This window comes from Aythya fuligula, chromosome 3 (assembly GCF_009819795.1).
Source record: "Aythya fuligula isolate bAytFul2 chromosome 3, bAytFul2.pri, whole genome shotgun sequence".
NCBI classification, from domain to species: Eukaryota; Metazoa; Chordata; class Aves; order Anseriformes; family Anatidae; genus Aythya; species Aythya fuligula.
The window spans coordinates 87,946,179-87,972,150 of record NC_045561.1 but is presented as its reverse complement, the minus strand read 5'-3'; the positions used below and the strand labels follow the sequence as shown (position 1 = coordinate 87,972,150).

At 38.7% G+C, this 25,972-nt stretch overlaps 1 protein-coding gene across 1 annotated transcript in view; it reads left to right on the top strand.

Annotated features, from left to right (window-relative positions):
* SMAP1 (small ArfGAP 1) overlaps positions 1-25,972 on the top strand; it is an 83,159-nt gene that overhangs the window by 54,200 nt on the left and 2,987 nt on the right. Inside the window, exons 7-10 of the mRNA XM_032184099.1 lie at positions 6,876-6,960; positions 15,068-15,195; positions 24,481-24,649; positions 25,255-25,583. Coding sequence (XP_032039990.1) covers positions 6,876-6,960; positions 15,068-15,195; positions 24,481-24,649; positions 25,255-25,583 — 711 coding nt within the window. The remainder of the gene's footprint in view (positions 1-6,875; positions 6,961-15,067; positions 15,196-24,480; positions 24,650-25,254; positions 25,584-25,972) is intronic.

Below are 25,972 nucleotides of genomic sequence, written 5' to 3'. Positions count from 1 at the left end.
TGGACACTCGAATTACCCAGCATTATTCTTTTATCCCAAAGCCAGTCATTTACGATGAAAAATAACCACGATATGTTCTCTGTGTGCTGGCTCTTTCGAACCTACCCTTCCCAAACAAGTTTGTTTCACCATTGTGAGTTTTATGCAAAATGTCCTCAGCTGCCTCTGTCAGAGGAGAGCAATCTGGTGAACAGGAACATGCAGACAAGTAGCTCTTAAAGGCAGAGTTCAGACTGACCTGTAGGCTCTGCAACGTGTAGTCACGTCTGAAAATGTTCTGAAAGGACTGCAGTGTATGGGTAGTGTGTCCTTAAATCATTTCACAAACTTGGATTGATTTCCTATTTTGTTACAATAATGATTAAAAAAAATGTGGGAGTAACTGACAAGCAATGGAGTTGTTGGGTCTGAGTATTCTTAGTTTTTCTTCTTCAGGGTTTAACTCATGTAGGAAGACCTCACATTGTCCACCAAGCCAGCTGGGATGAAGCTTTCTGTTTCCCATTCCCCTACCCTTCTTGTACACCTCATAGTCAAACATCCATGTGGGCACTTTCAGAAAGGGAACTTGGGTTCCAGCAATAAACCTTGTAGCATCCTCCTTTTGTGAATGTAATAGGTGTGTGCCTGTTGGTCAGGGTCAGGTACTGACCTTCCTTCTTGTCTTGCCCATGAGATAACCATATCCTTGTAGACAACATCGTACATGCTGAACTGTAATCTTTGTGCAAAGGAGGAAGATTGACTTGGCAATGCTTTCATTTTTTCTCTTTTCTCTGATGAGACAGAATGAATTATTCATTTAATGGTTATCTTCAAAAATAGCTGGCTGAACAAAATCTGATGAAGTGCCTGACTGAGACAGCAGACTTTCAACAGTATGCAACTTAGGCTTCAGTGCTACTTGTGGGGTTCTTCACAACCCCATCTTCTGCAGAGCTGCTGAGTCTCTGGGACAACACATGGCTGCTGTTCAGTGGAGTGGGAGCTCACCTTTGGATGAGGCTAGTGAGAAACTGTTAAGCTCAGATTCAGAGCTTTGAGACTTGTATATGCTAAGCTTCAGTGGGAAAACAGACTGGGAACTTACTGTGATTTGTGGTTTGCACTTTCTTGAGGCTGTGCAAGTGGTGCTCAGCAATAGTCAAAAACACTTCTGTGCTACCTACAGTGTTCTAGTCAGAAAGTCAAAGCACAGCACCACAGTAGCCTCTCTGAAAAAAGTTAACTCCACCCCAGCCAGACCCATACAGGCAATTTGTTTGCAAAATAGATGGTGTAAATCAGATTTCAGTTCTCTTGTCCTTGTCAAAGAAATGTTTATATTTACTGGAAGATTTGCCTTAGAGGAACATATAAGAGAGAAACAAATCTCTAAAATCTACCCTAGACCTTGATGTGTGATAGAGTAATTAACATTGTTACTTGCTGATTTATTTGGTTTAAACTAATTCAAAAAAAGTGTTTCACATAAATTAGATTGAACTAGAATGGTGTTATTGGTATTATATTGAGAGCAGTGCATTGTGAGAGTTCAATAAAATGTAATATTGGTTTATATAAAAGCTTTGCTTTTTGAATTGAGACCTGGTAGGGACAAATAAAATGATTTATTTTTTGCTGGTCTAAACTAGTATGCTTACAAAACCTGTTTTTCAAATTAAACCTTTATTACTGCACAGAATGAGAAGAGAAAGAATAGCAGAGGAGAAAACAGCAGTGCATCATTAAATGTAGGTTGCTAAATTATGAGTTATTTTTTCACAATGGAATGGAAAACTTTCTCATCCTCTGAAAATAGTGCAGTTCTCTAGAATGATGTTCTTTTGATTTTGAGCAAAACACAACTCAAAACTTTGATTTCAGTACAAATATTTTAAAATAATCTTAGCCATAAAATGCTAGGAAAGGAGCTAGATGGATAAGTGATTTTGATTATATAATACCTAGTATGGCTATGGATTAGAAGCAGACCGGTGTGAATCTTAGGAAAAATTACATTACATAAAATTATTCAGGCAGGCTTAAGTGCTTGCTTAAAAATTGTAATAAATTACAGATGGCCTGATTTTATCCACAGTTGACTGCTTTTTACAGCCATTAGGACAAGAATTCTGTTTGTGATAGCTTCTGAGCACATAATATTAAAGTTGACCAAGTTGCAAAGTGGAGGTATATGCAGATTGCCAGCACATAATGTTCTGTCTGATAATTTCAAGCCAATTAACTTCGAGTGAAGATGTGAGGTAATTGTTAAGATCCATATAGTCATTTCTGTATTTCCATTTTACATAAACAAGGAAGAGATGTTTCTTATTATCTGTAGAAGCTATTTTCTCAACTGTTGATTTTGTTTGTTAGAAGTAAAGTTATGGGAAGTTCCCAACTAATTTTAAAAGAAAGAATCTTTTTTTAAAAGATTATTTATCTTGTTACCTAAGGACTACTTATGAATAAAGTTTTAGTGCTATGTTGTCATGGTATGTTTTTATTGTATTGTAGATGGAGATTAATTTGGGAACAAAATTGGGAGTCACTCATCACTGGATAGTAAATAGAGAATGGAGTGGAAGCAAAAACTTGAAGTGGGAGCTGATTCAGTGAGAGCAACTTGATCAGTTTTAAGCACACAGCTATGTATGTTTGTCTTATTAAAATGCAGCCACCACAGGTATTGTGATTATCTGAGGTTCTGACAATTAGTTTACCTCCTAAATAATAAACCAACATTCAGGTATTCTGTGAAGGAGTAGCACTTGCATTAGTCTCTTGTATCACGTGTTCTTGTCAGAGAATAATAAAGGGAAATTCTGACCAGACAACATAAGATAAAGCTATTCTTGACCTCTGTCTATTCTTACTCAAGTCCTGTTCAGTACTCACCTTTCCCCTACATCCTGGCATGCCTCTTGGGATGCTCATAGCAACTGCAACCTCTGCTGCAGTTGAACTTGATCGTTGTTCCCACTTTTATTAAGTATGGAAAATGAATGTCACATAATATGTATGCAGTAGATACTTTTTCATTGCTGAAGCAATCTTCAGAGGTGTTACTAAAAACGATCTCTCAGAGAGAGCTTCAGGAATAGGCTCTAGTAGATGAAACAAAATCCAATACAAAGGACTGATTGCTTATAAATGAGAGAACTCATTGGTGTAAAACCAATCCTAAAACAGTGGTGTCTGTGCATTCAGCATCACACCAGCCAAGATCGATGAGTGGCTTAGAAATCAGTGTTTGATACTAAGAATTACTTGCCCATAGTCTTCTACAGAAGACTGCTTTACCCCCTTCTGTTGAGAACTTAAAACACTGTTAGGGTGCCTGAAACTGTGGAAAGCCTTCAGCCTTGTCCAGGCACTTGGCACCACCGAAAAAAGCCTGGCTCCTTCCCTGCGGGTGTTTATAGAGTTTGATGAGATTGCCCCTGAGCCTCCTCTTCTTCATACTGAGCGGTCCTAGCTCTCTCAGCCTTTCCCTATAGGAGAAGTGCCTTAAATCCACATACTGGCCTGTCACTGGACTCTCTCCAGTCAGTTCATGTTTCTTTTGAACTGAGGGGCCCAGCACTCCAAGCGTGGCCTCACTTGGAGCAGAGCAGAAGGATCACCTCACTGGACCTGTTGGCAACACTTTGCCTACATTATTGCTGAAGTAAAGAAGTAAAGCCAAACTGCTTTCCTGCTTGTTGGCCCTCAACTTGTCCTGGTGCCTGGGATTGTTGCTTCCCGGATGCAGGACTTTGCTTCATGAGGTTCCTGTCAGCCTGCTGAGGTCCGTCTGGTTGGCAGCACAACCCTCTGGTGTACCAGCCAGTTTTTGTCTTGTGTACCAGATACTCCTCCCAATTTTGTCATCTCCAACCGTGCTGAGGAGTGCACCATCCACTGCCCCATCACCCAAACACTTAGCGAAGATGGTGAACCCGACTGGACACAATTTGGGTTCCTGCGGTACACCACTAGTTACTGACCTCCAAGGAGACTTCATGCCACTGATCACCACTTTCTTGACCCAGCCACTCAGACAATTTTCAGGCCACTTCACTGCTCATCCAGCTCATAGTTCATTAGCTTCTCTATGAGGACCTTACAGGAGATGGCATCAAAGACCTTACTGAAGTCTGGGCAGACAGTATGCAGTGCTCTCCCCTTTCTACCACGCTAGTCATTCCATCACAGAAGCTTATTAGATGTGTCTAGCATGACTTCTCCTTGCTTGAATCTGTGCTGGCTCCTAACCACCTTTTGTCCTTCGTGTGCCTAGAAATGGTTTCCAGGACCAGCAGGTCTGTCATCTTCCCAGGGGTCAAGGTGAGGCTGACTGGCCTGTAGTTCCCTGGTCATCCTCCATGCCCTTCTTGAAGATAGCTGGGATAGGAGAATGTGCTTAAGTAAAAGGTTAAAAGGATATAATGGGGGTTGGGGAGGATTACTGTATCTCAGCTAGATATTATCTGTGCAATTGCAGAATCATGATGCCAATACCAGATCTCAATAATGATTGTTACCCCGCTTCTCTGCTGAAGAGATTTGCTTTATGGATGAAAATTGCAAGACTTGCCAATCTGAGGAGCTATATAAAGAGCTGAAGTACGCAATACCTGCTGAACAAGCGATAACTTCAATGGATTGTTGTTGCCCTCTTCAAAACAGGGGCTCAGTTTTTCTTAAGGTAGAAAATTCCAAGTCATGTTGGATACCAGGCTGATAGCACAGGGGATGCAAAATAATTGACTTCCAAGAAGCTTGTTCTGGCCTCAGGTGTTTCTCCATGACACTTGCAAATGATCCGCTTTCAGTTATCTCGGAATAATTTAAAGCTTACCACATTGCTTGGTTTCAGTAGATGCTTGAAAATGAGAACAACCGTAAAGTGTAGTGCCCATTTGTGACAACTGTGAAAAATGGAAGTTTAAGGCATGTGTATAGAAGACCTTTGCTCTGCTGTTTGCAAGGACAGTGTTTCAGGGGTATAGACTAGTATCATAAAGATTTAATTTTTCAATCCGAAGGTGTTTATGTATGATCTGAAGTAAATGTATGTAGAAATCACTGAAACTGTGTACTTGACTTACGAAACCACACATGCTGCTATGCCAGCCTGGAATATGGTTAAAATGGTAGCCCCAGTAATTGTGAAGACTTCACTTGAAAGTAAATACAGAAATACTGCCTACTGTCCCTTCATACAGACTCCATTATAGCAGGTTTTTATGCCATTTTTTATTTATTTGATGCTGCTTTGTCTCCTATTTTTCTGCAGCCTTTTTCCAAAAGATACTGCAAAGAATAATTAATCTATTAGTGGTGTTGATAATTAACAATAATTGCTGTGATATTCTAGCAGACTAGTTATAGTAATAGACTGAGATGAATCTGAGTGCAGCACAAGTCCCAAGCAGCCTTTTGTCACGGTTTATGACACTGCTACAAAATTCAAGCAGGTCACTAAATGAAACACTAAGTTAAAGCAATTTCACTGCCTTGTTATGCAGTTCTTTAGCCCATTGCACGCTTCTGTGCACACTGCGTGCAGGGATTTTTTTGCTAGAGCAAATCAGTATTTCTCTGAAAGATGAGCAGGGATGAGTTTGGGTGTGCAGGTTCCTGTTTCCCATCGCTGCAGATATTTCCTAGAGGTTTTCAATGCTCGTTTCAGAGGAGCATCAGTGGTATGTTGGGTTTGTGGTAGTCTTGAGTTCCTTCACTGCTCTTCACAGACACCAGCCTCATTTACTCTTTATTCCCAGTTTGCAGGAGAGGAAAGGAAAAGATGATGTAAACAAAGATAACTCCGTACCCATGCAGTGATGTATGTTACAGAACTGTGAAATTCTCCTAATACTAAATGCTAAGATTTAAGGACTTTAGCGACCTCAGCAGACTCAGTGGCTCTGTCAAAGGCAGCTATAGGGATGATAAAGGTGGGAGCGAAGCACATCTTCTTGATCTCAGCCCGGTGCCCAGCTTGATAACTCTACTGCTATCCATCAGGAATCCGTTCTTGTTAAAAGCTGTGCAAAAGATTGACCAGTTCACTTCAGGTGTGCTTTTTTGTGATTAAGTATGGAGTAAAGGCATATTAGATACATAGAAGAGGATACATTTTCCATGTCACTACTGTAAACCAGTTTATGTTCATTTTAAAAAGTGATGTTTAGATGGATTAGGATGGTCAATTGATATTAGTATGAGACAAACTATAAATAGATCTATGAAGTCATTTTCATAGTCAAATTTCATGTCAATACCATCTTACATTCTCTTAGAAGTCTCTTGGCAAGAAAAGATGAGAAGTTTCCTTCTCCAAAGGAGACAAATGGTGTCACTTGCCTTCAGGTTTACAAAGAAGGACCGTGAAAACACATCTGTGTGGAAGCAGATTTGCACTTAGCAACTATGAATTCTGCACATTCTGCAGATACTGTTTTCAAGAAGGGTAAATAGTGGCTGTCTCTAGTCTGCTTCTGAATTTTTACTACAAGCTTTTGAAAAATAGAACTCTTTTCTCTTTAATGATGCAGAACGGCGTAGTTTGGATGCTGAAGTAAGTCAATAAATAAGAGCATAGAGAGATTTCTGGCTGGTGCATGATAAGCAGTGGCTCAGTTTAAGATTTCAATTTATTTTTAATTTATCGTGGAAGTTTTATTTAAAAATTGATTACATATCAGTGAAGGAATAAGGATAATGTTTTAGAGTAGTACACCTTGTCCTTTATACCAAAACTGTAATTTATCTCCTTATAAATCAAATTCATTACAATAAACAAATAGAGAAAAGAGTTTTTATTTCTGACACTGTAATAGGATTTTTTAAGCACTTTATACTTATCAGAAAATTTACTTGTGATTTTTTTTTCCTTTCTAAAGCCACAGAAGAAGGAGGATCAGCAATTAGAAGTTAAAGCAAGTCCCAAAAAGTCATCAGAACCCACTATTGACCTTTTAGGACTTGGTAAGCAATAGATAATTACCTGTTTTTCTATCAAATACGGATACATCATTTTATGTTTCAATAAATATTCTCTCTGCTTACTGATGCTGTTAGCTGAATTTGAAAATCGTAAGATTGAGTCTATGAATTTGAAACTATAAAGGAAAATGCCATGGGGACGTGTGTATATCAATACTTGTGTTTTGCTAAGGAGAGTAATGAGCTCCTGTGGGAAGGGGAAGTTATCAAAGTGATCTTCAAAGGGCTTGCGGATGGTGGTATTTCAGAGTTTATGGTACAAGCATACTTTTTAATTGAAATGCTGAGGTAATCTGAATTGTATTTCTCTAAAATGCCTTATATCCTAAAACTCCTGTCTTTGTTAAAAGAATAATAAAGTGTCTCACTGCAACTGACCAGTATCTTGTAAAATTTAATACACTGGGCACTGCTTTGCTGTGTACTGACTGTGACAGTCATTCAGTTTTATGTGATATGGCTTTTGTTTTCTTGACTGGCAGGTAACCATCCATTTGTCTTGTAAATAAACTGTTTCAGACTCCGTAATTTTTATGTGTTTCCTCTGCTTGTTGAAGGCCATATTTGTATAATATATGTGTTTGCCCATTGGATAGAAACAAAACCTAGAAAAACAATTACAGTAATTACTTTAAATCCCTTTTATTGTCTGAATTATTTGTTTATTAATTTGAATATTGTTTATGAATTGGGAGTGGATATTAGTATTTTCAATTTAAACTATTCTAGATTTCTACATAGTGTTTACAGGGTGTTAAATGAGGCAGATAAGTTTTTAAAATGGAATTATTTTTCTAGTCTATAGTACAATCTGGAATTTGTTGGAAAATGTTTTGTTGCCTTTTTAAAAAAAAAAACACACTTTGGGGTTTAAGGTAATAATGTTGCAACAAAGCAAAAAGCATCTTCCCTATTTTCGAATTTACACTGGCATTCAGAATGCAATTTATTTTCCCTCTGTATGCAGAGTAGCTGCAAAATACTGTTTTTGTACTGGTTATGCATGTGTGTTGTGGTCCGTATCTCATCCCAAGTAATCTGCTACTATAGGCAAGCAAATCTTAATTAACACAGTAGAAGTTAGATTATGGATATAGAATGAACTTGTTAAAAACAAAAGTAATTCAGATGTCACGGAAAACTGGTCCTCCTTTCTTTTCCTTTACCAGACCTAATTAAGAATTAAAATTTAATCAATATGTGGTTCTGAGGCTGTCAGACTTCTGTATCCTTTTAGTTATTGTTTGAAAAGCATCTTGGTAATGCCGCTTCATGATGTGGTAATGAACTCGGATCACATCGAGATGCAATATGCAATAGAAAGAGAATTGGAATTGTGTTCAGCAGCTGTGGTTCTTCATTGTAAGGAAGCACAGCGAGATACACAAAGGGCAGGGTTTATAATTTGTATTGTAGAATAAAATGATTTTAGAGGAGGGGGTGTTAAAGACTTCTTCAGTAACAAATTGAAAGGCAGTGTAATAAGCCAGTATCACTTAGAGTCCGCTGAGCTACAAATGAGGTGGATTAATGAGAGCAGACCTGCGTGTTTCATTTGGAGAGTTGTCTCCTAATTAATTCCTGCAGTGGACTACTTGTTGTTAATTTGTTGGTATTAAAAGAGCGATCACTTCAAAACAATCTATATGCCATATCAAACAAGAATAGAGTGGACACGATTGTATAGCTCATTTTTCTTACTGAGTGGTCACATTTCTAATACCAGTGATTCATTCCCTCGGGATTTTATTTCTGCAAATGGAGAACGATAGAAGTTTTCACGAGATGGATCAGAATCACTTGTAATAGCAGATTAAGTAATTTTAATGGATCACAATTCATGCTAGAAGAATTCTGGCTTTCAAAACAGCCTGGCCTCTTGGGGAGTATTTTCTTGAGTAAAGAGCAGCTTTGGGTATGAAGTTAACCTATGGGTGATTGCTTTTTTTTTTTTTTTTTTTTTTTGTCTCCAGTAGTTTTTTTTTAATAGTGACCTCATCACCTCATCAGAAGGTAAACCTCATCCTGTGAAGTAGGACTTACCCTGAGAAAACGAGCGGCAGTTATAGCTAGACAATATAATTTTCTGGAAACATTTTTTTATTATTATTTTTCTTTACAAAAAGCAAAATTCTCAAGGTAATATGCCTGGGCAAATTGCATCTTTAAAACTTGTAACAGCAGCAGAAGCATGATGCAGAAAAACAGTACAGTCACCAAGGATTTCTTCTGAGCTTTTAAAATAGATTCATGTGGTTTCCTTGAGTTTGTCCTGTTCAGGAGGCTATTAACTGAGATAGTGTTTCAAAATTCAATTTTTGATGATCTAGCTAGATAAACATTTGTGCCTTTTGGCCTTTTGTTTCAATGTAGATTTTAATTCAGTCATCCACAGACATAGAAAGGTGGGAAACAGACGTGTACAAGCTAAATCACAGAATCACAGAGTCACAGAATTTCTAGGTTGGAAGAGACCGCAAGATCATCGAGTCCAACCTCTGACCTAACACTAACAGTCCCCACTAAAACATATCCCTAAGCTCTACAATGTTCTTACATTCTTCACAAGCAATAGCGATAGTTAACGTTCATGCTGTGCTACCTCAAATTCTTTCCCTTACTTCCCAAGCTATGAGGAATCACAGCCTGTTTCTGCAGGCTAAAACTGCTGTCGCTTTTTGTTATTGATCTCTACAATTAGCTGGATCTTGCCCACACTGAACGAGTGCCCTATTGAGAATGATAGGACTTGGAAGTTAATGCCAAAATCGGTAGCATGGGATTTTGTAACATTAATTTTTAATAGGGGAATTATAGGAAACATTTTTTCAGTTTGAAAGTCACAGCATGTAAACCAGAGTTGCTCAGCATTGAAGTCACTGTCACTGCTCTCTCCATCGCAGCGGCGTTAATCTTGTATTCTGTGCTGCTTGGTGCCTTGGGGGTTCTTCTTACAAGAATTCTCTCCATTTATGTCAGATCAATAGAAATAAGACAATTTAAAGAAATATTTGTAAAAAAGTTGTATGATAGCTATTTAAGATAGTGAGGTGTTTTTTTTTTCCTGAATACTATCAGCGTATGCCTCTTAAATTATTTCAGTATTACATGAATACAGAAAAAAGTGAGAAGTTAATATTTTTAAACTATGCTATCTTACAGAATAATGAGAAAAAAGGAAAGTTCATTTTACGTATTCTGCACCATTTACTGTGTTTAGACATGCCTTTTATAAACCAGTTAATTGCACATCCTTGATTAATCAGTGTAGTAAGCTGTTACAAATAATCAGGAGAAATTGAGTTTTATTATGTTGCATGGTTTGTCGTTTTTTTTTTTTTTTTTTTTTAATATTCATGCTTATTTAAGATACTCCTAAATATACCATAATTATTGTGCTGCTGGAAAGAAGCTCTAATACAATGAACCAGAATACAGCATCATTAATTGAATGGAAGGAAGGTAGCATTATGAAAGGAAGTGGTATCATCATAGAAGGAAGCTGTCATTAATTGAATGAGATGTGTGGGGCACTCATCTGATGTGCTTGGAGGTAAAGTAGGATATGCCAAAAGCTGCATATCTGTCTGCTTGTGAGGGGGAAACATTCTGTGAAGGATTTCTGTGAAGTTTTGAGAGCCTCATCATAGCATGAAATAGCATGAACGGTGTTGCATATGAGAGAGATGCGCTTGTGTCAGTGCTGTCTGGCGAGTACCAAAGCAGCATCGTTGGTCATAAATTGGAAAGCTGCATTTATGAAATTAAAAAAAGACATTTATAAGTACATAAATATCATTTGCATACATAAATACATGCTAATATTTATGGTATTGCTGCTATGTTAAGATCATGTTTAGGAGGTCTCCACTCAAAACAAAAATGTTTACAACCACTCGGGGCATGTGGCATTGTTAGCTTTCTGGCTTTCCACATTTCATTTTGAGAAGTATTATATAGAAACAACCTTCCTATGAGTGATTTTTCACTTCTGCAAAGGTTTTAGCAGTAAACATCAGTTTAATAATGCAGTATATAACTCCACAACAATTTGGGATATAAACAATATTTCTGTCCCAGATTTTGTTTCAAGTGTTCGACTATTTTTCTCAGCTCTGCCTTTTTAATAATTTGTTGCAATAAATAATCATATGCATACTCAAAGTCCTCTCTCCTTTCCTTGCAAGTTTTAGTATGGCTGTCATAAGTATATATAGAGAGAGATATTAAAACACATGGCAGCTTAGTAGCAAAGGTCTTGTAAATAGCTTGCCCCATAGAAAATCAGCTTCAGAAACATAATGCGAAGTTTAAGAATAAATCTTCTTGCTGTGCCCTTGAATCTCTTCTGTTGGTCATTTCCACTGTTGGCAAAGCAAATTATACCACACATTAATGCTGTGTATTAAAGCTTTCATAACAAAAGGCAGCATGACTTGGAAAGTGTCAGAAACCAGCAAAATGTATACAGAAAAGCACTATAATGGTAAATCCTTTGCTTACTGAATATATCCTGGTAAATGGCTTTTGTTTCTACTAGCCAATTTAAATAAGACTTCCTAATCTGAAAGCAGAAGCAGCATCTGCTGTTGTGTAGCATGGCAGACAGCAGTCGGATATTACCTGTCACATTGTCATAGATGTAGAAAGAGCAAGTTTGGGACCACAGATAGGAACAGCAATGAAAACCAGCATCTACTGCGGTGGGGTTGTGCCACATCTTGTGCTTCACCCGCAGCTACTGGTAAGGATGAAGAGATGGGAGTACTTTTGATTAAAAGTGCTTTCCAAGCAACTTTGTGATCGTCTCCATAAGACTTCTGTTGGTTAAAGCTAGAAATTTCTCGAAATTTAAAGTGAGGAGAGAAATGAGAAAGTGCTTTCAAATCAATGGTCTGGTGCACTGCAGTTGAGAATACCCAACATGTGAACTATTGCACTGAAACACAAGTTTGTGTATGCCTGCATGCATATATTTAAATGAAGACACTCATATTGCTACAAATGGTAAACACGATTGAAAACACTTAGTTTTTTTTTTTTTTTATATCCTGAAATTAATCACATTCTGAAATCTTCTAGTTTCATTGTGGAAAAAAAGTTTTACAAATCGTACTTTTTAATAGATATAAATATTCCAACCATTGTGTTTTTGAAAAATTAGTAATACAGGATCTCATATTATTCCAGAGTTGAATTATGTTGTAAACAGTAATTCAGAGTGGCTGGCTTCTGCACTGATACAGACAAGGAAATGCTCATTTTTAATGTAAAATTCAGTAAGAGGTTGAAAGTATGTACATTATCAAATAAAAGTCTTTGTGAATACGTATAGCTGTTAAAACAGCTTTAGATTGATCTGATGAAAACCTAAGTTTTCGTAGTACTAACTTATAAGCAGGTTATTAAATACTTGAAAGAAAATGTGCTCTTGCAAATGTGTTCTTCCAATGAATGCTCAAACATATGAAATGTTTGTTTTACTAAATGACTATGTTTAAATTTAAAATTTAAAGTCTTACGTTAAACATTTTTACATTCAGGGAAACTGCACCACTTTGGAATGTAAGATTTTCTCTTTAATACACGTGTCTCACTGAGAAAATGAGAACGTTAAATTATTAATTCTAGACAAATCCTTTTGCGTGAAAATTATGCACTGTTCATTCCTAAATTTATCTGAAACAGTCAACTTTTGGGGAGATGTTTTTGGAACTGCCTGTCTGCAGAATGACCTTAAATGAATAGAACACTTGGCACTGCCAGAAGCTTGTTCCTTGTGTGCAAATACGTTTATCTGCACATATCTTAAAGCATGGGTGTGGATGAATGGTGGACCAGATTATTTGTACGGTGTCTGCTGGCTTCCAGTCATCAGAACAGAAATAAGGAAAGGAGATCTTCATATCTAAGATGTAAGCAGGTTTGCCATGATCATAGATGACTTTGTGTAACTTTGGTTTTCAGAATTGTTGAAGTGGTAATCCTCCCAGCAAAGTCAAATCATGCCATAGGAATTAACTGTGATGTGGCTACTGCAGTCCTGTCGTCATTGTTCAAGTCACTAACTTATTTAGTACAGAAGGTCTAATATGGCCAAGCCATTCCCATGGCCATTTTGCCTCTGTGGAGTTCTGGGGTCTTTCTTAGTCCTTGCAGATATCATAATTATCCTCACAGACTTCGGGGAACTTAGGGCAATAAACACACATGCTGAGGTTCAGTTTCTGGAGAATGCTGCTCACTTGCATCCCTCCTGTATCCCTGCCTTGTAGGTATTTTGGTCTTGTTAGTGGGTCTGCGTGCCTTTGCTGGCGTGCACAATTTGGTCTGAATTTCCTATTGATAGGAAGTGGATTTGAGAATTAGCAAACAGGAATTAGGAACTATTAATGTTCCTGCTTGATACTGAATCAAGGCATAAAATCACGTTGTGTGTCTGAAGGAGTCACAAAAGCAAGCATACAGCTTTCAAAGAATTGCAACCCAGCACCCTTCCACGTGATTGTTTCCTAATTCCCTGCATGAAAAGGGTGCAGAAAGTGCTTTAAAGTATGCTGGGGGTTTTACATATACCACAGCCTGTTCTGTTACAGTTTCTGTAGCAGCTATAGCCATGCCACATTTTCTGTACTTACAAAGACACAAAGGTTAGCATCTCTAAAGTAAGGCAAAAGATGGATATGGGTGGGTGGCGGTAACTTCAGACACATTCCACATTGCCAGATTTTAACATTTGTGACTTCAGTGTCAGCTTTTCAAACACACAGCAGTACCAGGCTGTGCTTTTAAAATAAATATTTACGAGCAGCGTGGCCAAAGGGGTGGGGGTGTCATGGATGGACGGTGGGCCATCGGAGTTTGAAGGCAGGCATCATTGAAACATGAAGACATCTTGTGGGGATATTTCGGACGGACTGTTTCCGATGCACTGACTTCTAATACGAGTTAACAGCTAAAAATCTTGTCAGCTCTTCTGTGATAGCCTAGAAACCACTTGAGTGAGGAAACTGATGAAGTGTCTGGTGATGCCTTCAGGCTTCTTCTAACTTGTCAGCATCCTGGGCTACTGGGAGCAGTAGTCTCCAGCTGCTGGCACTGCAGCAAGTTTTCATGTGACTGAACAAAATAATGAAAAATGAGAATATTCTTCATGCAAGATGACAGATTTTACTATATTCAGCCAGTTATTCGTGTTTCTAAAAAAAAAAAAAAATAGAGGAGCAAAAGGAGATCTTATTTCTAACTAATAAACTTACTCTTTTATTCTATTCTGTCTTTAATAAAACAAAATGCCAATTCATTTATGATTGTTTTCCAGATGGGAAAGAATGCTGCAGTTATTTAAGAGATGGACTTGTATTATTTTAAATAAGTGTTGGAAGCCTCTTATGATTTGCTTTTAATTAAACATTGCATTTCAACCGTGCTCTTCACTAATCAGACCGCTTCTGTGCTTTTATTAGAGTTGTAGAAATTTTAATATACCAAAACCTCACATCTCCCTTCTGCCTTACATACTTCTCTGTGGTAGCAAGGCATATGCTTTGTGTGTTATCACGAGATTGCTAATGCTGATATTCCAATGATCGACCTCTGCTCTGGAAATAGATCTTTTCGCTGTGCTTGATAATTTTCATGGTTGTAGGATATTGGAAAAAATCGCCATACATTGTAGTAAAAAGGAGCAAGTGACTGTTTTTTCTTAAATAAATATTAACTGTTTTTGAAGGTTTTTGGTGTTTTCTAAGTTTAAAAATGGTGATCTGTAGTCTGTGTTTTAAATTTGGAATATATTACTGAGAGTCTGTAAGTGTTTCAGAAGTTTCTGGTAGATATATTTGAAGTTAGCTACCTGTGTGTAATTGTATGACTTCAAAAAAAAATCCTTTAATTAGAACTCTACATAAATTAAAATTTGCTTTACAGAAACTTACTCTGAATAATGAGAACAGTCTTATCTTAGGAATTGAATACATATTTGATGGCAGTGGGGAGGATGGGCAGCTTTAATTATTTTTTAATTATTTATTACCCATTAAAATATTAACAATTTTCACTTCAAATGCAATTCCATTGTCTTTTTAAGATGGTCCAGCTGAAGCATCTGTTACAAATGGAGGCACTGCTACTGCCGCAGCATTGAACGATGACCTGGATATCTTCGGTCCGATGATCTCTAATCCTTTACCAGCAGCTGCTGTATCTCCTGCTCAGGTAAAATTTATTTGGCCATATGTGTGCCTCAATTTGTGTGTTGGTGCGCATAGTTTCTTTCCAGGAGTTGTTCTCATGGAGATTCAGAGAGAAGGAATGTGTCTGTTTGCAGCTGGAGACTCTAGCCATAGTGACTACATTTTTCACACTTCTTCAGGCTTCCCTGCGCTTGGATATAGAACTAAGAGGGATATTTAGGAAACGCTACAGCAGATGCTTCTATCTTAAAGCTGCTGACAAATTGGGGTCTCAAGCATCATACCCAAAATCAAGAATGGATACCAAGAAAAACTAATACTGCTTCCTGGACTGATCTGTCTTTTTCTCATCTTGGAACTTGTGTGTCCCTCCTTCCTCAAGGAAGGGGTGGCATGAAACCCCTACACCTGGCCTCCTCCCTGTCATAGCACCATGACAGTTCGAAAGAGACCCCATTGCCTTGCCTGCCGTAGCTGGGAAAGGCAGCTTTGGGATGCACAAAGAAAGCACTTCATGCTGCAGCTCCATCAAAGTAGCTTTCAGCCACAGAGAACAAAGTGCTGGTGCTGAACGTGGCAGGTACAGATGAGAATGCACACGGGATGACTTCCTTACCCAAAGTGGCTTCTGACAGGGAGGTTTTGCCCCATCTATGGAGACCTTTTAAGGTTATTTGGAGGCTTCTGCTTGCAGAAGGCTTTCTGCCTGACTCAGCTGAAGCAGGAGGGTCGTCTGTATTCTTGAATTTATGCTTTGGGACCTATGATCCGTACTTACTTTTCCTTCCCCAGTAGTTCCGATCATATATAAACTGGAAGGAATGGTGATGGAAAGTAATTGTGATTGGACTGGCCTATTGTAATTTTGTTCCCAAATGATCCGTTTATCACTGTGGTCACCTCAAAGCCTTGAGGAGCAATTGCTGTTGTCACAAGGTTTGATTGTAATTGTTATTCTATATATTTTACTCTCCCCTCATCTAGTTGTTGCTGAGGGCTGGCTTTCTGAAAAATGCTGGGTAGGGTTTTAGAGCCTGAAATCACGCTTCTTTTTCAGCATAAAAACTACAGATAAGGCAGGCTTCCCAGCATGCCTTCAGCCAGCTGTAAATGGTGAGAGATGAGTGGTTTGGATGTGTTAGCTCAGACTGCAAAGGAAATTGTTGGTATGGATTTTCTTGGCTCTTGTGGATGTCTGTGTTCAAAGTACCAGAAAGGACGATATCTAAGTGCACGCTGTCTGCTATTCTACCGCCTTATGTCAAAATTGATCTAGATAAACCTACCTGTAGAGCTAGATGGGAAAAGCAGGAGCCCATTTCCAGCTTCACTGAGCTGTTTAATGTATCCAATTTTGGTGTAGATTGGGTAAATTGAAATCTAGAATCATGCAGTTTCCACTCAACCCCATAATAAACAGACCAGCAATAGTAGCACGTGTAATAGGAAGGGCTGACTTGTGTTTTTCCCCTTTTCCTGCCTTTCTGATGCTGGAAATGATTTCCCCTATATGTAGTTATTGTCTGCACAGGAGAAAAGATTTTTGGGGTACAATTAACATTGCCCAATCAGTCTTTTCAGGGAGCTTTCAGAATTGCAGCTTTCTCTTGATTCCATTCCATGAGCAAGCGGTGAGATCCGCTGGTTAAACAAGTGATGTAGCTGCGGAGTTCAGGAAGCCAAAAAGAAGGCTAAATGCTTAAGAATGAGAAAAAGTTAAGTGAAGGGTGATTATCTGGATGGTGATGATTTCTGAAGCGTTAAATAATGGGGTGGCTGCTACAGCATATTGAATAAAACGTATTAGCAGTTAAAGGTAAGAAAGTGCATTTCTGTGATAAAGATTGTTCTGATATTTATAATTTATCTGTGATTGTGCTAGTTTGTAGACCAAGGATAGCACTTATTAAATAGATTACAAAGTAGTAAAAAGGAAAATATTCTCAATATCTGCTAAGTATCAACTTGTTTGTATCCTGGGAAGCGTGGCTATATTTACTTGCAGTTAACAAACCAGTCCAGATTTTTAGTGATAATTTGCTTTTTTCTGAGAGCCATAATCAGGAGCAGCAAATAGAACTTTTATCAAATAAATGGCCCTTATGGCATCTTGCAAGATTTAATTCTTGGTTGTCTTCCATTTTTAATCAGTAGTCTCAAAGAAAATGTGATATAAACAGATAATTTCCCTAGATTAGAGACAGGGAAATGGTAGGTAGCAGAGGATGGGTTTCTGGTGCTGATTAAATGGCTTGCTTGGTAAAGTGAATATTCCATTTTCCTTTAGGTCTAAAAAGGCCTTGCAGGTCTTGGATGTTTGGATGGTGGTATCTAGTTTGGGCACTGATTCTGGAAAGGACTTGAGGGTGCCTCTCATTTGGCAGCAGGATGGGTATTTTGCAACATGGATAAAAGTTGGATGGGATTCAGGGACCCTAAAAGTTGGATGGGATTCAAGGAAGTGTCAGGAAAATACTGGAGGCTGGAAACTATGCTTTGTTATGAGATTTTAAGGATTCTCTCTGTTTAATGTACTGAAGCAAAGAGGTGGTGTGATTATGTTCTGTAATTATTTTGTATGAGACTGCAAATGGGAAGGTGGACATGGAGTCCAGTAGCTGAGTAACCCTACTGTGCAGTTCCTACATTTGGAATTGGAAAATTCAGAGTAGAAATCTGTGGCCAATTCTGAAGTTGGGATGAGTAGCACTTGTTTGAATATCTAATAATAGAATGAACTGACTTCAAAAACTGAAGGTAGAAGAAGGGATCAAATGCAAAATAATGTGGCTTACATTCTCACCCAGATTTGTTGTGGTGTTCTGCACAGGTGTTTCTGAGATAGCACAGCAGGGTTTGTGGGCATCAAAAGAGAAGGAAATATAACTTCTGTTCCTCAGACTGATTTGCAGGAGCAACATACGCTCGTTCATTATTCACAGGATTGCTTTTCTTTTCCAATCTAACCTTTAAGATAGGACTTAGTATTCAATGAGTATTTTTATGGCACTGCAGAGCCCAGAAGTGTACTGTTTGAGTGTTTTATTATGAGAACAGAACAGTGTGATGTCTGAAGAACTTAGGATTTGTTGTGACAGTCGACATGGCCAAGACATGATTTTAAATGAAAACAAAAGCATTTATTTATTTTTTGTTCTCAACCATTACTTCAGTATACAGTGTTTTATAGACTTTTACTCTCCTTTCAGATGCGTCTTTATTATAGTTTCCATAAAAACTAAAAATATTTCTTCCTACTTCTCTATGTAGCTGGATATTAAAAAAAACAAAACACAAACAACAGTTGATTTTGTGAAATGCACAATATGGGAATGGGTAACTTTTTTTCTAGAAATTTGCTGACTAGCAAATTCAAGAGGGTTTCAGTTAGCTTAACCAGCTCCAACTATAAAGCTAGATAAAAGGCATTTGCTATAAAATTTACCAATTATGCAGTATTCGTGGACAGAAAAAGAAAAAATGACATTTTGTACGGTTAGTGACACTTTGTAATGTGAAGTGAGCATAGCTGAATTATAATTATTAGTACAAGGTTTTTTGTTGCCAAACATTGGATGGGAATTGAACAACGATCTATCACTCTTAGTTGTAATTAAGCAATTTCCTAAATTGTTTTAGCCAGATTGTAATTTCAGATTTTGTATGGGAATATCCTCCAGCAAAAATGTGATCCTCAGTCTTTGCGGAAACTTGTAGCATGGGGGAGATGTGGAGAACTGTAGGTAGTAAGTTAAAAAGTATTAATTCACTGAAACACTTCACATGCATCTTTAATTGAGCAAAATACTAAAATCCACTGAAATTACACTTTGGATTTTTGTGTGCCTGTTTTGGATCATATTGGGAACTGAGAATTGGAGCAAGGGCTATCAAAAATTGTTTTTGTAGAGATGCTATGTGTTCTTCATGAGTGTTTGAAGGCAAACTTTAAAGTAGTGATGTGGTTTAGATAACTACGCATTCTCAAATACTCATTTTTCCCTGAGACCAGATGTATGCACATACTGTGGCTGCTATCAATCAGCCCACAAGCTTTAACTTTTTAACAAAAGTTGTGGTAATGATGATGTGTCGTAGTCCTTGTTTTTTTCTGGACAGAAAATGACTTACTCAGAAACTTGCTTTAAGGTGAATGTTCTTTGTGTGAGGCCTTACTGGGGAGCTGTTTAGTTCTGTTATATTATGATCTGCTGGATTGCTTGTGGCTTCTGCTCATGTTTATTTTATCCCTCTAGATTTTGAGGTAATCTGAAAGATAAGTTTATTGCTTCATCTGAACGTGGGGGACGTGGAGTGACTCTTCACTGTGACTATAATTAATTACTACCAAACTTACCAAATTCTGTCTCTAACTGTAGAAAGTTGTCTTATTTCCTTTCCTAATCACTAGTCTGCTGTACTTGACCAGTTTATCATCGTTGATACAATCTGTGGTGTCTGGTGATGACTGGCAGTGTTCAGTGGCAGGCTGGACTTGGGGTTCACACTGAAGCTTCTTACTCAGGCAGTCGCTGTGTGTTTACATATGGTAGGCAGAGCTGAAATCCTGCGTAATTATTGTCTGTATCCACAAATTGAAGCTATTCGGATCTCTAGTCTGTGTTTGGGAAGTTGGTCACTGGGAATTCTTCAGCACCGTGCTGCTCCTGGCCCTTCTTCAGCAAATTGTTTAGATGCAGTGTCAGTGATCAGATTACGGAACATAGAAGTGGTCAAATGATCTTTAAATTATTGAATTATCTGTTTTGGTGCCAATAGCTGTTTGTTTATCTCACAAAGAAGCTTAAGAGGATTTCTGCACAGTTTAGTATAAACTAACATTGGTTAGCGCTGGTCCTAAGTTCATTTTTTTTATATGTGTGTTCATGTTGTGGTAATTCAAATATTGCTGGAAGCATTGATGCACAAGATTTGAATCATTTTGAGGTCATGGAATCGTAGAAGCATTGAGGTTGGAAAAGACCTCCAAGATCATCTGGCCCAACCATCACCCTACTACCAATGTCCCTAAGCACCATGTCCAACCTTTCCTTGAACACCCCCAGGGACGGTGACTCCACCACCTCCCTGGGCAACCCGTCCCAGTGCCTGACTGCTCTTTCTGAGCAGAAATGTCTCCTCATTTTCAACCTAAACCTCCCCTGGAGCAACTTGAGGCCATTCCCTCTTGTCCTATCACTAGTTCTCTATGAGAAGAGGCCGACCCCCAGCTCCCCACAGCTTCCTTTCAAGTAGTTGCAGAGAGCGATAAGGTCTCCCCTGAGCCTCCTTTTCTCCAGGCTGAACAACCCCATTTCCCTCAGCTGCTTCTCACAGGACTTGTGCTCCAGGCCCTTCACCAGCTTCATAGCCCTTCTCTGGACACGCTCCAGGGCCTCCATGTCTTTCTTGTAGTGAGGGGCCTAAAACTGAACACAGGACTCAAGGTGCGGCCTCACCAGAGCAGAGTACAGGGGGACAGTCACCTCCCTGGTCCTGCTGGCCACACTATTTCTGATACAAGCCAGGATGCCGTTGGTTTTCTTGGCCACCTGGGCACACTGCCGTCTCATGTTCTCCCAAGTGTTGTATTTCTGTTCTTCGGTGTTGGCCTTTTTCAGTTTTAAACTCTTGAAACTTCTGATACAAGTCTCAATTGTTCTTGTGTTGAGTAGCAAGAACGTGCCCTCTTTTTTTATATTCTTGATGAAAAAGATTGCTTCAAGCTACATACAGAAATTCCTTAGTTTACCTTTCTCCTGTTTTAACTACTCTTGTGCTTCTTTAGTTTTATGTTTAAAGAATGCAGTGCTTCAGAGAAGACCGTGAAGTCTGCAGTAGGGTGACATCTCTTCTTCCTGGGGAACTGGCAGAACAGTGGATGCTTGTAATGTTGCAATCTTTGTGGTTTTAGTTGAATTACACTTTCTTCCTCGTCTGTGATAGACAAACCAGAATCGTGACCCAGGTTCCCCTCTGTTTCCTGAAGACATGGCCCAGCTGAAGAGGCTTGACAGGGAATGAAGAGTAGAAGGTGCTTGTTCTTGGACCTCTCTGCATGCTGAAAATTTGTAGGCGTTATGAAGTGTCTCCAGCCTATACTTCGCAGTATACTACTACTACTTTTTTACTTTCTCTTCAGTAACTTTACATTCTGGGCCGTGATGAGTAAAAATGTACATAATTCAGTGCAGAAGCTATACCAGACTAATGAATTGTTGAAGAAGAGCTGGAATTTAGATGTGATGGATGTTATTACAGTAACAGGATCTGCATCACTCTGCGCCTGGGGGAAGAGAAGGAACTAAGGAACTCCTTATATAAGTCTGTATCTTGGCGTGCTTTTGAAAGCTGTCTTATTAGTATGCATGCTGTACAGTTCGGAGTGGAGGTAACAGTGCTAAGAAGCTTACAGTCTAAGGGAGAAATAATGTAGATGTGCAAGATTCTGTGAAAATAGCCACGTGCAATTTGTGTAGCCAGATGGTAAAGCGATGGATTCAGCTACCAGATTTGTGGTCCTGACACATTTGACAGATACTTTATGGTGAAAATTTCCCTTGCTTAGGTGTTACCTTTACAGGTAATAAATAAGCTGTCAATAACTAAACCAACTTACATTTGAACGTGACGCACATTTGAGATAACTGCTAGTAGTTCAGATAAATTGTGCTGTATTAAACAGCTCAGCAGTGTTATTTCTTAACCACCTGACAAGTGTTTAGTTTTGATACAGCGACTGAGAGTACTGCACGTAGCCTGTCTTGAAGGCCTGATACTATATGTATTCAAGACATGCTTATCTAGAGGCCTTGGAGAGCATGAGAATGTTAGGTATGTGAAAATGATCTCAATGTTTTTTTAACTTGAATGCCACCTGCTGTTTTCTTGCCATGTATTTTGCATTATCTTCCATCTATTTAGCTGTTGAACACTTAGGGCAGTGGTTGTTCAGTGCCTTTGGCTCCTCTTACAATCTTCCCCAAACAAACTGAAGGAACAGACATTCATTGAACATTCATTTCAAATGTAGCAGCTGATCAGTCCCCATGGTCTTTAGCTGTCTCTTCTCTTTTGTGCACACATGTATGATTTGCTTTATTTCACTAAAGCATCTCCAGGTAGCAATATTTCATGTATCTGGAGACGATTTTAACCTGAGGTCATCCCAGATGAGAACAGTTTATCTCTGATGCTATTGTTTATTTAAAACCAAACTAAAATGCACATGAAAACAAACAAAAACCAGAAAAAACACAGATACTACTGTTCTCCCTCCTAGAAAAAAGCAAACCTTTTCCTTACTGCAGCATGAGTGGCAGAGAAGAAGATGCCTCTGTTAACTCACCTCTGCTATTAAAATATCTTTCTCCAGTATGCTGAGCATGGCTGTTGTACAGAGGCTATCGTATGCAATAAGAGGAGAACATCTAATAATTTGGTAACGGGAGAACATACAATAATTCGGTAATGGGACTTCCTGCGTGGATGCATGGGAAACAGGTGCAACTATTTAGGGTGGACTTTTACCTGAATACATCATTTAAATTCATCTCTGGTATTTTCAAAGAAGGTCACACCAGCCTGACAAATAATGCTCTCAGATTGAGAGGACTTCCTACTGCCCATTACAAAATTCTTATTTTGGCTTTGCAATCACAATTTGTTGTCAGTTACAAGCAGGAGGCACCAGCTTTATTAATACGTGCTGAAGGAAGTTGATAATTTAAGTACGTGTCGGCCAGAGAGATGATTTCATGGGAGTTAAACAGTTCCCGGTCTTTTTCTGTCTTCTTTCCCCTTTGTAGTGCCATCATCCTACTCTTTGTAGGATGGCTTCCATGGGGTCTCAGTTTGACTTTTGCCCAAATTGACTATTGTATAAATGCAGGGTTTTCAGTTGCCAAAGAGTTCCCGTTACTTACTCTCTGCCCTTCCTACAGTAGTCTTGGAGATACTGCCCATCAATCATCCGAATCCACACTTTTTCTCCCTATGGTTTCTGACCAATTTAGTTGGTATCACTTTTTTTTTTCCCCTAATTTATAACACTGCCTTATCCTATAGCTTTTTAACACTGCAGCAGTCAGATACGCTTTTTGAGGCTGTGTACCCAATGCTCGTATTGCAGTGTTGGTACAAATCCAGTGTCAGTATGTGTAGGGGAGTTTTCAGGGCCTGCCAGCAAAGCCAGGAAAACATCGAGGTTGTTGCTCCAAGGGAGAATACAGATGTCTTACAGCAGCTGCTTGTTTTGGGGTGGCATCTTGTCCTACAGGCATTGATGTGGGATGATGGTGAAGAAGGAGATGGACCTGACTGCAAATCCAGTCCATTTGTTATGGTACTGCAAGTAGGTTTTTGTGTTTTGTAGAAAAGGGTTGAAAAATCGCATAGGTTCTGGCATCAGGCAGATGTATGCTAACTGGGTGGCGTTGTTTGGCTGGACCATAACTTAAATACGTGCTGTGATCCTGGCTTTCTTGCAGTGTGCATACAGTTGATTTGTACAGTTCCCACTGCTAACAGAATGAGTTGGTTTAAGAAATTTAATGGGAATGCAGCGTATTGCCTTGTTACCTAAGCAAACTCTGGTATGGAAGTGTGTGTGTTAACAGCAAAGTAACATAACTGACAGACACTTGGAGGAAATTTGTTTATAAAACACTTGGTGCAAGAGCAATAAAAAGCCTGACAGCCTGAGTGTGGTTTAGGTTTTCAGTCCTGGGCTACAGTAAGCTTCAGATAATTAAGCTTTCTCAATAACTCAAATGTGCTTAAAGAACTAAAAGCTAATTACGTTGTATTTTAGAACTTGTATTAGTTTATCAACTGAAATTTTATTTCTGCCTTTTCTCCAAAAAATACGATCCTCTTAGCTGGAGTATATTCTAAAACACTGAATCTTTTGTTAGCTCCTCTCTAATTTATTCTGTGAGAGGATTAATGAGATGTGAATTGTAATCTCCTTATTGATTTCCTAATTATTTTTCATAATCTAGCTAGAGCTTGTGATTTATGCTGCTCGCTGATAAAAAATAATAATAATGTAGGAGCACCAAGAGTGAATAACCTGTATGTGTAATCCCTGGTGTTGGTCTGGGTTTTAGTCTTGTTTCATAACCTGTCTGGGTGGTGTTCTTGCCATACTGCATGTACTGCTGTCTTGCTTTTCAAAGCCTCATTTAATTTAATCTCTACAAATGAACTAGTTTTCATGTTAAGGGATGAGGGTGTGCAGTAAATATTTAATGTAACAACTTCTGCTGCTTTCCTTCAGTAGTCTGTCTTGACCTTTATTTCCCAGAGCGCTTCCACTAAACCAGCAGCTGCCACCTTGTCTGCAGCATCCGGGGATCTCGATCTGTTCACTGAGCAAACAACAAAATCAGAAGAGTCGGCAAAGAAACAGCTCTCCAAAGACTCCATCTTATCGCTGTATGGCACAGGAACCATGCAGCAGCAGAATGCACCAGGTAAATCATGTTGTGACCGTTTCTAATGCAATCCTATTTTAAGCTTTACTTGGAATGCAATAATCTCCTACGAGTGTACAACCAAGGTGGGGTATTCTGCTGCCTCTCTTCAAATGAGGAATTCTGTTTTTACCATTTACAAGCAATGGGAAAATTACTGAAACATGAGTATTGAAGCTGCAGAACACAATAGTGTGATTGTAATGTATTTATAGCTGTTGAAATTACCAAGTATGCATTTGACTGAAAGATTTGTGAATTCAGCTTCTGCCATCTAATTCTGCCAGGATGAGTGCAGAGCTGTCATGTTTTGATTTTGGCTATATTTGTGTGAAACCAAAGACTTCTAGTACAGCAATTGAAAGATTCTCACTGATCACAGGCATTTGCCAAACTCTTTTGGGCAGTTATTTTGTGGTGGTGAGTCCCTTTCCTTTGACAGATTTTAAGCAACTTCCTACTTTTAAAGAAAGTAAATTAACAGCGCTGACATACAACTGGATAAAGTTATCCTTGAAAATTATTTTGATGTGTTTCCAACTTTGGGGCACGTGGGTTGAAAATCACAAAACACTTTTTCTGAAATCTTCCCTTCTCTGACACAGGTATGTTCATGGGCTCGTCCTCTATGCCATTTACCACACAACCATCAACTCACTTTCAAGGTTTTCCAGCCATGGGAGTTCCTGTGCCTGCAGCAACTGGAATGATGGGAAGCATGATGGGACAATCGGTGCCAGTCATGGGACAGAGCACGGGTGTGATGGTAGGAATGGGAATGCCCAATGGATTTACTGGTACTGCACAAACTGGTGTGATGGGACTTCCTCAGAATGTCGTTGGACCTCAAGGTGGAATGGTGGGACAAATGGTTACTCCACAAAATAAGTATGGATTGCAACAAAATCAACAAGCTCAATGGAACCTCACTCAGGTAAACGCTCCCTGTTCCCAAATAAGGATGATTTAAAAAAAAAAAAAAAGATGCTGCTTTTCTGATACAAACTGTTGAGCTGTAGGAAGACAGCTGCAGTGGAGCTGAGTTACAGATTGCTGGACTATGAGTTGCTCAGACACGCAGGGAAAAAAAATCCACAATGAAATAAATTAAAGATAACTAATAAATAAGCACAGAATAAACTTTGCCAAGGGAGACCAAACTCAGCTTTCTGCTACTGTAGCTAGTCTCAGCCCATTGTCTGAATTAGGTTAAATAAAATAATAACCTACTAGCTTCACTGTAATCATGCCATACTGAAGTGTAAACACAGCAGTATAGCTAAAAGCAGAATTTAATTGCTTGAGGATGGCTATTAACAGTTA